The sequence below is a fragment of the Mus caroli genome, unplaced genomic scaffold (genome assembly GCF_978045245.1).
Source record: "Mus caroli unplaced genomic scaffold, Mus_caroli_1 scaffold_3, whole genome shotgun sequence".
NCBI lineage: Eukaryota > Metazoa > Chordata > Mammalia > Rodentia > Muridae > Mus > Mus caroli.
Genome location: NW_028227258.1, coordinates 13,948,627 through 13,962,955, shown reverse-complemented (window position 1 = coordinate 13,962,955; position 14,329 = coordinate 13,948,627). Strand labels below are relative to the sequence as shown.

The 14,329-nt window shown below is 42.8% G+C and overlaps 1 protein-coding gene across 3 annotated transcripts in view; it reads left to right on the top strand.

Moving 5' to 3' along the window:
- Syde2 (synapse defective Rho GTPase homolog 2) overlaps positions 1-13,256 on the top strand; it is a 33,027-nt gene extending 19,771 nt beyond the window's left edge. For 2 of the 3 annotated variants that reach the window (XM_021158120.2, XM_029475293.2), the window contains exons 5-7: positions 5,926-6,107; positions 7,439-7,670; positions 11,631-13,256. In XM_021158120.2, coding sequence (XP_021013779.1) covers positions 5,926-6,107; positions 7,439-7,670; positions 11,631-12,127 — 911 coding nt within the window. In that variant the 3' untranslated portion in view covers positions 12,128-13,256. Of the gene's footprint in view, positions 1-5,925; positions 6,108-7,438; positions 7,671-11,039; positions 11,095-11,630 lie in introns of all 3 variants that reach the window. The other variant, XM_029475294.2, reaches the window with a different exon arrangement.
- Positions 13,257-14,329: the final 1,073 nt, after the last annotated feature.

Sequence of the window (14,329 nt, the reverse complement as noted above, 5' to 3'; positions counted from 1 at the left end):
GGTAGCTTCTGAGAGGAGAACAGGGAAAGGCACTTGAATTAGCCTGTGGGGAGGTAATGTGCCCGGTCCAATTCCTTACTGTTGTAGTTAGGGTTTTACTTCTGTAAACAGACACCATGATCTTTATAAGGAGAACATTTAATTGGGGCTGGCTTACAGGTCCAGAGGTTCAGTCTACCATCATCATGGTGGGAAGCATGACAGCATCCTGGTAGGCATGGTGCAGACAGAGCTGAGAGTTCTACATCTTCTCTGAAGGCTGCTATTGGAAAACTGACTTCCAGGCAGCTAGGGTGAGAGTCTTAAGCCCACACCCACAGTGACATACCTAGTCCAACAGGGCCACACCTCCTAATAGTGCCACTCCTGGGCCAAGCATATACAAACCATCATATTTACTTACCATTTACTGTGTCTTTTTAATTGCTAACATTCTGAGGCCAGTGCAGAAGCAGAATATACCATGAGAGAATCCACTCCACGCACCTGACTTTCATAGTCATCAGCTCCTGCGCACACTTACCTTCTGCCTCTCTCTGATCCTCTCCAACCCATGATTTATTATTGAGAAGCGAACCCCAGACCGCAAACCTTTTCATCCATAGGTACTCAGTGGTATTCCTCTGCCTCAGTGTACTTCGGCAGGCTTGCTTTCTTTGCTGAAAATGTCGTCTAACATTTTCTCTGTCTGAGAGCATCGCTGTTTATCTCTCCTAACTTGTTGTCTTATCTTATACACTATCAACTTTAGGAAAGGATTTAAGGAAAGTACATTTATCTGAAGAGGTAGTGTACAGTGACGTTTGCTTTCAGGGTTGTGGCTTTGTGAAGAGTTGAGGTTCGGGCTCAGGGTGCTGAGTGACTTATGTAGAAGGCTTACTGTCTGTCATCTTGAATGATGTGACTTGATCTCAAGCTAAGAGAAATCAAACCAAGGTATTTTTCCATTTTTATGGTTTCTTTTCTTTTCCTATTTTTCTTTTTCTCTTTTTTTTTTTTTTTTTTTTTTTTTTTGTCTGAGACAGGGTTTCTCTGTGTAGCTCTGGCTGTCCTGGAACTCACTCTGTAGACCAGGCTGGCCTCGAACTCAGAAATCCGCCTGCCTCCCAAGTGCTGGGATTAAAGGTGTGCGCCACCATACCCGGCCCCTATTTTTCCTTTTGAGACAGGGTCTCGCTCTGTAGTTCTGGCTGTCCTGGAGCGCACTCTATGTAGACCAACCTGGCCTCGAACTCACAGAGACCCTCTTACCTCTGCCTCCAATGTCCCACTGTACTGCCTCATAAAATTTTAACAACTTGGAAACTTAAGTTTTTGGTAAGGAGCAGCTTATTACTTTAAAAAAAGAGAGAGAAAATACATGCTTTGCAAAATTAGCAGAGTATTCACTCTAAGAATTCATTAAAGGAAAGTTTCGTAGATACCTATTTCTTGGAAAGTATAAACAAAAGTGAATTTTTGTCTCAGCAAAGCCTTAGCCTGGAAATAAAGTGATGCCGTGTGCTTATGTCCCAGGGGAAGCTGTGATTTGGGTTGGCTGTTTTGTTTAGGAAGGGCTAAACATGGGCTTGGACATGAACACAGGTTATGGAAGGTCGGGTTTGTGGCGTTCTTTTCTGAATAGGAGAAGCGTCTGCACCACAGACTCCATGGCTCTTGCCCCCGTTATTTGCACTATTCCGTTTCAGTGAAGCTAATTTTCAAAAGAATTTGAAGCTGCTTTCTTTCTTGATTAAAAAAAAATATAAAAGACAATGAAATGTTTTATCTGAGAAGCAGCATTGGAATTGGGATAAATTACACACAGGGCCACTGAGCCTCAGGGGTGGGGGAGGGAGGGAGGGAGGAAGGAAGGGAGCACCATGGGTTTGGGAATTGGCCAGTGACAGCCGTCTCATATTCACTCCTCATGAACTCACAGTTGTGCATAAACTGTGGAAAATAAGAACTAAGTGAGCCTGAAACACAAGGAGCGAACGGAGCACGCCGATGCATCCACGCGATGCCGCATGCTCAGAAGTCCATGTGGTTTTAGTTGTTTTGTCTGGAACAGAAGGCAGCAGTCCAAACAGTGTTTTGCTTTAGAGCAGGTACAGAGTTTAATGTACGGAGTCTATCTAGTGAGATCTTTGATACCTTGTTTCTGGTTTTATTTTCCATAATTTTAAATGACTTTAGCATCCAAACCACCGGCTCAGAACACTAGACTCTTAGTTCTTTGTTATCCCAAGTGGTTTGTTTATTGAGACGGAAACTCATGAAATAGCTCAGCCTGGCCTCAGATGTACAATCCCATATTAGCCTCCCAAGTGCTCGGATTACAAGTGAGCACGCGCATCTCTGCGCCCAGTGACCTTCACGTCACCTCTGCTGTAGTGACTCACTCCTGAGAGCTAACCTGGTTTTGTCATCCAGAATCCGTTTGCTGCATTCCAGATCCACCTCTTTCTGTCCTTGAGGCTTTTTTTTTCTCTTACTTTCCAGTTGCTCTTCCCCACCGAGTCTCCTTTAGCTTGTGTTTGCTTGCTGCTTTCTCCTAAGTCCTCACTGTGACCGTGTTCTTCTCCATAGCTCATCATTTCAGCCTCTTCCACTAAATGTCCCACGCTGCTTTGGGAAGACCAGTGCCTGTGGTTAGCCTTACATAACAGCTTGATTGAGGCATAATTGCCATACAGTAAAATGCATGTATGTGCATGTGCGCATCTGCAGCGTGCACATGTGTGCTTGTTTGGTTCCTGCTGAGGTCAGAGGAGGGAGATGGAGTCCTGGAACTACAGTTACAGATGCTGTGAGGTAAACTGAACCCTGGCCTCCAAGAGTGACAAGGCTTGTAACCACAAAGCCATGTCCCCAGCCCCACTGACTGACTGTGGGCTCCCATTACTGGTCTGTCAGGCTGCCTGTCTTGATGCCTGTATCACACGCATGACTGAAGCTTAGCAGGAAAATTTGAAATTGGCAGGTGTAGCTTCTCCCATTTCTCTTTCCAGGACTTTTGGACTATTTGGATTTCTTACATATAATTTTTAGGATCAGTTTGTAAGTTTTTGTGACAAAGCTAGCTGGATTTTATTCTATTTTCTATTTGGTGATAATGGTGATCAAATTAATGGCTTATGCACGCTAAGTAAACTACTACTGAGTTATACCTCCAGCTCCTAGCTGGGATTTTGGTAGGATCTACATTGATTCTGTAATCAATTTAGGGTCTATTGTTATCTTCACAATGTTATCTTCTGGTGTAGAAACATGGGATATAGTTGCTTTTTTTAAGACTTAGTTTCTGAGTAAAGTTTTGCCCCTGTTTAGTTTCCCTCAAGTGGGGCTAACGTGTTGGGGTTGCTCTCTTCTCCTCTCCTCCCCTCCCCTCCCCTCCCCTCCCCTCCCCTCCCCTCCCCTCCCCTCCCCTCCCCTCCCCTCCCCTCCCCTCCCCTCCCCTCCTTCCCTTCCCTCCCTCTCCCTCCCCCACTGGTCTTCTCTCCTTTCTCCCTCTCTCCTTTGTCCTCCACCCCTTATCCGCCTGTGTCTCTTTAGTCTTGGTCTCCTCATGCCTTGCCTGTGGGCTCCTGCCTCCTCACTTCCTGTGAGATGGGAGCAGCACCCTCTGCTTCTGCTTTGGCCAGGCTGTTAGTGTTTGTATCCATTTCCATTCTTCCCACTTCCCGCCTCCCTTGGTGTTGGATACAAACGATCTTCCCAACATCTTGAAGTGGCTCCACTCCTTTGTGTTTTCTCAGGAGTCTCTGCTTTCTTCCCAGCGGACTTCTCCAAGTCTAGGTGATTACGGTCCCTCTCTTCTGGGCCTTGGAGACCTTTCTGTTGTGTTCTTTCATGTCCATTCATCTCCTGACCAGCTCTGTGACTGGCCTTTGTTCCCTATGACTGCTTGCCAAGACAGCTGATTTTCTTTTTAGATGAGTCTCTCTTTTTTTTTTGTCCTTATCTCTCATTGCCTCTAAGTCATTGTCTCCTATACCTAGCTACAAAATCCCTCTGCAAGAAGAATTTGTTTATAAATACAGGGGCCCTGTCAGGAGATCTCAATGCAGGGCCTGGAACAGACCGTTCCCCACGGTATTTATGGCCATTCTTATCTAACCTAGTTAATATTGTGCATCATTTTTGGTACCTCAGGGCCTGTCTCGAAGCAGCTTTTCCTTGTCTTCCCTGGAAGCATCCATGTCTTTCTTCTCATCCTAACACCACCGTTTCTCACCACATGGGGTCTTCTTCTTCTTTTTTTTTTTTTTTTAAGATTTATTTATTTATTTATTATGTACAAGTCCGCTGTAGCTGTCAGATCTCATCAGATCTGACAGCATCAGATCTCATTACAGGTGGTTGTGAGCCACCATGTGGTTGCTAAGCCATCTCTCCAGCCCCACATGGTGTCTTTTAGTCCCTCTTTCTTCATCACGTTTGAGAGAGCTCTCATTTCCTAGTCATCTCTGGACGCTGCTTATTGCTTCCTGAGTGTGTGTGTGTGTGTGTGTGAGAGAGAGAGAGAGACTATGTCTGTCTGTCTGTCTGTCTGTCTCTTCTCTCTCACACACACACATACACTTTGGGGTAGGAGCCCGGGCCCCTGTTACTAGGCCATCAAGGAATTTGCTGTGTAACAGAAGGTGACCTTCAGTTCAGATCTCTAGGCTTACACCTCCTGGGCAGCAGCCATCTCAGTTGCTCATTCTCAGGTCCAGCTTGTTGCTCATGTCTTCCTGAGCCTTCAAGTTTTGTCTGGAGCAAACTGTCTCGGAAACAATCTTCCTACCTGCTCAACTGTAACTCCTCCTGAGTCCCCTATTTCAAGCTATAGCTGAAGACTCACTTGGATGGTAAAGCCCGAACAAAACCTGGCAAACAGTCATGTCCTACCTTCTCCAATTCTGCTCCATCACAAATGTTTTTGAAAATAAACTTATTATAGATAGTATTCTTCAGCTTCTCTTAAGAAACTTACTATAAGCCGGGCAGTGGTGGCGCACGCCTTTAATCCTAGCACTTGGGAGGCAGAGGCTGGTGGATCTCTGAGTTCGAAACCAGCCTGGTCTACAGAGCGAGTTCTGGGACAGCCAGGGCTACACGGAGAAAAACCTAAAGAAGAAAACAAGGAAGAAACTTACTATAGATAATATTCTTCATTCTTCTCTTATATAGCAACAAGTCTGATGCTTCCTGCTCTTGACTTTTGCTTTAGTTCACCTCCCTCCCTCAGCCCCCCAACACAGGGTTTCTAAGTGTAACAGCTCTGGCTCTCCTGGAACTCACTCTGTAGAGCAGGCTGACCTCAAACTCCAGAGATCTGTCTGCCTCTGCCTCCTATGTATTAGGATTAGTGGAGTTCTACAGCGCGCCCAGAGACTTTTGTTTTGGTTTGCTTGGTGTGAGGAGTGATCCTTCTCCTTTTGTATGACAGTGTGGCCCCATAGACTACTGACCTAGTATATCTGTTTAAGATACATGTGCAGCGTCAGAGGGGAGAGTCATGATGTCCCTCTACGATTTACAACGGCTTTGGACGGATGGTTCCTTTTCGGTATCCCTTAAAATTTTTGAAGTTCAAAATTTGGATAATTTAATGGTTTATAGGCAGTATTTGTATTCCCTCCTTTCTTAACTAATATGGGCAGGACTTTACACAGGGGTCAGGGTCCATAGGACTTAGGTATCAAGAACAGCTTTCATCACGCCGTAACAGAACTATGGAAATCATGTCTGTATTTTAGCATGCTCCAAACAAAGCTAGTTACTAAAGCAACTCACAGGAATATAAATCGCCAGTGTTTTGCGAGAATCCCTTGTGTTCATATTATTTTTCAGAGTGTTAAAGCTGACTGCCATAATGTTTGCATTTCTAAAGAGTTCACTATACTTACCGGACTGGGAAGACCCATCTCTACTGTCTCTGGTCTAATTTCACAGGGGTTCTTAAGGACTACTTGAGAGAACTCCCTTCTCCCCTAATAACCAAGCAGCTGTATGAGGCTGTGTTGGATGCTATGGCGAAGAGTCCTTTGAAAATGTCGTCGAGTGGTTGTGAGAACGAGCCCAGTGACTCCAGGCTCACTGTGGACCTCCTGGATTGCCTGCCGGACGTTGAGAAGGCAAGTGTGCTCGATAGCCGTTTCTCCCGAGACCCAGCCCGTGTGTTAGCTATGGAAGCCCCATCATCACAGTCGGTTAGGACTCAGACATTTGTGGCAGGTGGGCTTTGGCTCTGCCTTTACTGCTTCTGAAATGTCTCTTAGAGATCAGTTTTATCTTTTCTGTGTATATCGTTAGCCCAGGCATGAGTGTGCCTTCTAAGTTCTGCTTTACAGATTAATTTCATTTTATGTGGATGTATGAGTGCCTGAGTGTATGTATGTGCACCACATGCATGCCTGGTGCCCACAGCAGTCAGAGGAGGGCGCCAGATTTCCTGGAGCTGGAATTCCAGGCCATCTTGAGCTGCACTGCTTGATGTCAGTGCTAGGAACGGACCACCTGTTCCCACCGGCCTTCTCTAGAGCAGCAAGCACTCTTATCCACTAAGCCATCTCTCCAGCCCGTGACGAGCAGTTTTAAATTCGCATCCATTTGTTTAATATAATTTATAAAGAAATTATTTAATTTAATTTATAAATATGAATTATAATTATAAGCAAATTCTAAATGTAATTTATAAAGCTTATTTCTTAAGTTGATGATGAAATATACTTTTACTTCAAAAGAAAATCATTTTTTTTCCATAGGTGCTTAAAACAAATAATTTTTTTCAGCTAGCTTCCTTTATCTTTTTATGTTTTAGCTTTTAATCTTCTTTCATGCATTGCATCCCTCACAGTTCCCCTCATTCCAGTCCTCCCGTTCCTGTCCTCACGTCCCCTCTCTCCCAGATTAGCCCCTCCTTTGTTGACCTTCTGTGCCCAGCTTGGGATTTTTTTTTTTTTTTTGGTTTTTCGAGACAGGGTTTCTCTGTGTAGCCCTGGCTGTCCTGGAACTCACTTTGTAGACCAGGCTGGCCTCGAACTCAGAAATCCGCCTGCCTCTGCCTCCCGAGTGCTGGGATTAAAGGCGTGCGCCACCACACCCGGCTGGGAATTTCTTTTTTAATTCTATTGTTTTTTTTTTTTTTTCATAATTTTGACTACTTAAAATATTTATTAGTTAACACAGGAGAAACATGTTGGCCTTTGAAATCCATCCTTTCCTAGAGGATCACCACAGTTGTGGCTATGCCCTACCTCAGGCTACCTAGTGTAGCAGTCCTCACGAGAAACCCGAGGATCATGGGTATTTGACCTCTCCTCCACATTGCCACAGCTGCTGTTGGCACTTTAGAGAGGGAGGAGAAAGCTGGTGGGAGGCCAGTTGGAATTTAGAATATATTACTAAGTGTTTGATATAGACATCTAACCACTTACTGGGTTAAATTGTGTTTGGACATACTTAGGCAACCCTAAAGATGTTGTTAGATCATCTGAAACTGGTGGCCTCCTACCACGAAGTGAATAAGATGACCTGCCAGAATTTGGCTGTGTGCTTTGGACCAGTGTTGCTTAACCAGAGGCAAGAGACTTCAACCCACAACAACAGAGTCTTCACCGATTCTGAAGAGCTTGCCAGTGCTTTGGATTTTAAAAAACACATCGAGGTTCTTCATTACTTGCTCCAGCTCTGGCCAGGTAAAGGATTCTCTGGAGTACATTTTTTTAGCAGCAATGGGATGTCTGGATTAGCTAATGATTAAAATGTCCAGATATGGTTGGGAAAACAAATCTAGATTTTTTTGCTTTTTCAGTACTAAGGAATTGAGACCTGCTCTGTATTGTTTGCTATTTATATTTTGTGTTTGCTCATAACACTGTAGACATTTGAGCCATCGTATATATTTTGGGCTTAGTAAAAGCTGGCTCAAATTGCTGGTTGTACCACTTAGGGCACTCTGACTTTGGGAAACTCTTTATAACCGTAGACGTTACTGTGCTCCATCTTAATCTCATGAGTTTATAGACTTTGTGTGAAAATTAAGTACCAAGATGTCCCTAGGGTGCTCAGCACAGCTTTTAGCACATACTATTCTGTTTCTCACCTTAATTTAATTTGTTTTGAACCAAAATTCTTTTTCTTTTTAAGCCTATTATTCTTTTTTGTATTTTTAATATTTATTTTATTTTTACTTATGTGATGTGTGTGTGCGTAGAGGAGCCTGAGAAGGCCAGAAGGTCGCATTGGGTTCCCTGCAGCATGAGTTAAAGAGGCAGCTGTGAGCTACCAGAGGTGTGGCTCCCCAGGAAGAGCATCGAGTGCTCTGTAACCAAGTCACCTCCAGCCCACGTCCATTCTTCCTTATAGAATTACTATGCTAACGGTTACTCTGAAATTACTTCAGCTCATGCTGGCAATTATCTTTTGGTCTTAAGGATTTGTTTGTGTGGTGCTGAAAAGGTGACTCGGCAGTTAGAGCACTAAGGCAGTTAGAGCACTAGCTGCCCTTCCAGAGGTTCAATTCCCAGAATTCACATGTGGCTCACAACGTCGAGAACTCCGGTACCAGGGACTCTGAAATCCTCTTCTCAGCTCTTGGGGCACCGTGTGTGAACAAGGTGCAGACATACATGCAAGCAAAACGCACCCCATAAAAGGTTTTACGATTTGGTTTTTACATTTCATTTACTTATTTTGTGCGTGGGGGGTGTGGATATGAATGTGCATTTGAGGTCAGAGGACAGCTTCTCTCCTTCCTCCTCGTGCGTCCAGGGGACGGAGCTCCCGTCCTTATCCTTGACCCATAAGCTTGTTACTCAGCGAGACATCTTCCAGCCCTACTCCGACCTCTGTGTGCTACATGCACGGATATAAATGTAAACAGATTCAGTGTTGGCTACATTTTAGTTATTTAAGATTTATTTTATATGCGTGTTTTGCTTTCATGTTTGTCTGTCTGTGCTTCACGTGTGTGCACGTCTGTGGGAGCCAGAAGAAGGTGTCAGAGCCTCTGTACTTGAAGCTACAGACAGTTGTCGGCAGCTGCGTGGGTGCTGGGGATTGAGCCTGGGCGCACACAGGAGCACAGCACTCCTCACCTCTGAGCTGTCTCTCTAGCTCATTGACTGTATCTTAATGATAACGTACGCCACGGTCTTACGATCAGTTTGTTTTTCCAAAGACTTTTGTTGCTGGCTGTAACAATAACCTTTCTCTAGAACCCGTTATTTTCCTTGCAAGTACCCTAGACAAAAGATAGAAGCGGGCAGAGGATGAGAGCAAACAATAGTTTTCCCCTCTAAATTGCCTGCTGTGGATTTTCAGGAAGGCAGACATCACGTAAATAAGACACAGCTACTGGGCCATCGAGAACTGAGGAGTGACACCGAGGAGTCAGCTAGCCCAGGCCTTCAGTAGAGGGGCATAGCTAGCTTTCCTTTAGGGAATTCCCTCCACTCCAGAGCTAAGAAGGGTTGCCCGCCGCTCCTTCCTTTTCCTCTTTCTACACATTGTGCTTTTATGTTACTTTGGATCTCACACCCACCCCCTGCCCCCAAATGTGGGGGCAAGAAGACTATTTGCTTTGAGACTTCTGTTTGTAAAGTCCTGTCTTCCAAGTCTGAAGCCTGTCGTGTTAGTGAAGGTAAGGGTACTGCCCCCCTGCGCTCGCCGCCAGTGACCACAGCTGGATGAGCGAGGGTCTCCGCACAGGAGAGAGCTTCAGGCTTTCACAGTCTTCTCTTTACAGGCTTTGTGCTTGGAGCTTTTGGAACACAGTGGGTTTGCTATTGAGAAGAATACTGGGTGCTTTTGTGAGGCCAGTCTTTCCCTTGCAGATGCAGCTGTAGTGTTAATAAAGTTGTTGATAGTCTACATTCTCCATGAGGAATACATTTGGGGCAGGGCTTCCTTTTCTTACAAGGTTGTAACGTTTGTAAGGTCACAGATGATATCTATTAAAAGAAAATTCTGCTGGCCCGAAACATAGGGAAAAGTTAAGTTTCTTAGTACTTAACACCCTCTGACACAGTTTCAGCAGCCTTAGCTGTCTGTTTCCATTCATTCTCTTGAAAACAGGCCGTCACAGCATAGGGAAAGCCAGGACTTCTCCTGTATGGCTAAGATCAGCCATTTTCCTTACAAGTTTATAGGAAAATGTCCCAGTATCCGTAGTTTAAAAAGATAGTGACATTGATATTTCAGAAATTGAGTTCTTAGTTTAATGTAAAATAATGATTTAATTGGTTTCTTGAGTATTCTTCGAAGATATCGTGTAAAAGTGGAGTTTGAATAGAGTCCTGGCTGAGCAAAAGCAAGGTAGGTTTCCCTTCAGACTAGGGTGTGCTGTGCATTCTATCCTCCGCAAACCTTCAGGCCCAATGGGAATAGCATAGAGGATGATGGGAAGAAATCGAGGAAGCAGCAAGATAAGATCACATGACCAAGATCACATGACCTCTCTGTTCTCCCCTGGTACCAGGCACGTAGCTGGTACACAGCATATACATGCAGGCACGACACTCATATATACAAAATAAGTCTTAAAAATGTAATAAATGGAAATTTTTAAATAAAGTAAAAGTTGAAATATAGCTGTAAGTAAAATATCTTTGTAAAATGTTGGGAATATTAAGTCTGGAAAACTGGGACGTGTGTATCATTCTTAAGTTCTTTTGTTAATAAAGCTTCATTCTGAGTTGCAATGTTGATGTCACCACTGACTTAAGCCCCTTCTCTTAGTGAGGGAACTGTAAGAGGAAGCCAAACAGAATAAACAAGCAGAAGGAGCTAGCTAATGTGGAGAACCTTCAAATAGCTACGGCTTAGCATTCTACAGGCTATTTTATACGCAGAACCTTAGACAAATACTCCCTTCTAAGTAAGCAATGTAAGCCGTGTTTTGTACGAAGTCCCCTGTGCCTGTCGCCTTCTGTACGACCAGGACAATGCAAGCAGATAGAATGTGGCTTGTCTCAGAGGAAAACAGTTTAAGTATGAAGAATGTTATTTGAGATTGTTACATCTCTAACCAGAATTGGGAAATAAAATATGTGTGCTATTTCCAGGCCAAAAAAAACAAAAAATGAAGACTGTTAGTAGCTAATGCTGTATAACCCTCAGGTAACTGTCAGCCAGGCCTAGGATTCCTGCATTTTATTGAAGTGAAATTTGGGCTGCTTGGTAAATGTTGACATCTGCTAACTACTGTAAAAAAAGCCCACTAAGGTCAGAGCTAGAGCGATCACATTAGCTGCCTTTGCCTATGCTAGATGTACGTACATGGTAACTTCTTGTTCCCTGCTCTTTACACACCGTGCCTTGCCTGCTTTTTGCTGTAGTCTTTAATTCGAGAGAAGCTACTTGCTTAGAATTAGAGCTAGATAGCAATTAACTTGCACAGAAAATTAATCAACGTTGGGAGTTTGATGGGGAATGTTACTCTTTAGGGTAACGTAGCACCACTGAATGTTGTACTACCTTGTACGCCTAATCCTAATTACATGTGGGAGTAGAAAAATTACTATGGAATACTTTCAGTAGAACGCACGTCTCTGTTAAGTGCATGTTGCTAGTTGATTATTAAGTGGCTTCATTGTCTGCTCTGTCTTTTTAAGGCCACTGGCTGTCACTAAAGTGCTTGTATTGTTCATTTCTAGTGCAACGCTTAACTGTCAAAGAACCCAGAGACAGTTTGTGCCTGGAGCAGTCGTCTTCTCTGAATTACTTGAGGCGAAAGAAAGAGCGACCGTGTGTATTAAATCTGAGCGGTCCGGATTCATCAGGGGTGCTGAGGGCAAGGCAGGCCCGATTAGACAGTCCACTCAGCAACCGCTATGCAGGAGACTGGAGCAGCTGTGGGGAGAGCTACTCTTTAAGTGCAAGAGAAAACGTCAAGGCTTTGGACTGCGATGATGGCCTCTTAGAAGGCGGAGAAAGTAGGCACTATAGCAAAACGGACGGAGCGGAAGTCATGACCACACAACAATTCCCCATGTCAGGAGGGTGCACGTTTCAGACGTACTTGACGGTACAGACCATTGAATCCACAGTGGATCAGAAGGCTAACCTCAGAGATTTGCAAGAGAGCATTGATACTTTGATTGGCAATCTGGAACGTGAGCTCAACAAAAACAAGCTGAACATGAGTGTTTAAGATGGACGGCTTGTTTTATTTGTGATGATGTCATCAAGTTTCATGTCAATCCTTTTTCTGGGGAAAAAATATATATATAATATATTATATATATATATATATAGGAACCTTAAGTTAATTCCTAATAAGTTCATGTCATTCAATTATAAACACTATTCATTCATATGGTTATTTTACTTAAGAACTGAGCTGTTCTGGGCATAAAGGTAACCAGACCTTGGGGGATATTTTAATAAACCTTGCCAGTTGTATGGAGGAGACATGCAGTTGTTTGTAAGGGTCGGGTACGTTATTAACCTTTTCGGTGAGAATGTTCTTCTGTCCGTGGAGACGGATGTTCTCTGCAGAGGACACTGCAGCTGCACTGATTTGCAGTTAGAGTCCCTGTGCAATGTCATTTGGTCATATTTCATTTGCAATATGAATGCTGCTGCTATAAGAAAAAATTTTATAAATGTAAAATTATACAGGTATTTTAATGTATTTTGTATTAACATTTCATAATTATTTAAGCTTATAAAAATTAAATATTTTTATGGTTCTGAGAATATATATTTATAACTTAATTATGCGTATAGGTTTTAGAATGAGGGAAGGGGTTGGTTACAGCATTCCAAATATTTTTAAAATAAGGCCAAAGTTATTAGCTTAAAAATGTCTTTTTCAGGGAATGAATGTTTAAGTTAAAAGATAAGTTACATAAAGACCACTTGAATAAAAACGCACCAGAACTATTTGAGTAGAAGCAATTGCCTTTCTATTTTTGCTTTGTAGACACAGTCTCCCTGTGGAAAGTTGTATTTTACGTTGAAGTCTTTCAGCTTCATAAGGGATCAAGTGACCAGATGCCTGCACTAGTGACTTAAAATGACTCCATCCGCTCTATGCATCTCTGTCTCCTGTGATGCTCTAAGTATTTATTTATAGAGGTATACTTAACATGCTGACTTAAGTAATTGCCCATGTTTCTAAGGAAGTCATCTTGCCAGAATGCTACACGTTACAAATTTTTTAAATGTATTAAAAAAAAAAACTTTTATACTTACAGAATGTGTAATTTTAGAAGTATAAATGAATATGAATTGCCAAGTATAAAGTGTGACATCCATTAAAAAAAAAACCGGTTTCTCACTATTTTTCTAAATATTAAGGTACTTCTATGCAATACACATAACACCCATGTAATTTGAAAGCCCACTAGTATGAAGAAAAATAACTATTTTTATATGAGACTTTCATGTTTTAAAACATTGTGTAACAAATGTAACCAGAGGTGATGCAGGTGTACACCATGAGTTAACAAAGTATTTTCAAATGTGTTCTAGAGAAAGTACCCGTGCTTTTTGTTTGTTTGATTGCTATGTCGTGTATAATACATAAGTATTATATATTAAATAGTATAGGGGTATAAGTGCTTTATTAAAATATTATTACAGTGCCATGCTATCGTAATTGATTTTAAAGATCACATTGATATTCTTGTTGTTGTTGTTGTTGACAGACTTTCTTTGTGTAGCTCTGGCTGTCCTGGAATTAGCTTTGTAGACAAGGCTGGCCTCTACCTCGGAGATCTGCCTGCCTCTGCCTCTGAAGTGCTGAGACTAAAGGTATGCACCACCACACCCAGGCCACTTTCATATTCCTGAAGAAGTTATCCATAGATACAGAGAGCATTGAACTGTCCAAAATTGGAATTTTCTGGTGTCCGAGATACTTTAAAGGCAATTCTTTCTCACTTTGATTTTTGATGAGAATGGGTCTTGATCAGTCTCTGTTGCCTTGAGTATGATAAATATTTTTTTAGGAAATCTCTGTCATAGCTACAGGCTTTTTTTTTTTTTTTTTTTTTTTTTGGTAAAATTGCCTTTGCCACTTCCAGAATTGCCAAGTTTAGGTGCCTTTACTTTAAAATATTTTTTTTTTTAAATTACACTGTCTATTTGTGTGTGTGTGTGTGTGTGTGTGTGTATTGAGGTGAGTGACATCTGGCATATGTATGGAAGTCTTAGGGATCAAATTCGGACATCATGCTAGGCAGCAAGTCCTTTACCCACGGAACCGACATTGACTGGAGCAAGTTGTAACTGACTTTGTGTTCAGACCCACACCCAGTTCCTGGATCTTCTGTACAATGACGGCGATCTCGGAGAGCTTGCCGAGAGCCTAGGGTCCTGCGTGTGAGCAAGGATGAGCAGGATACTT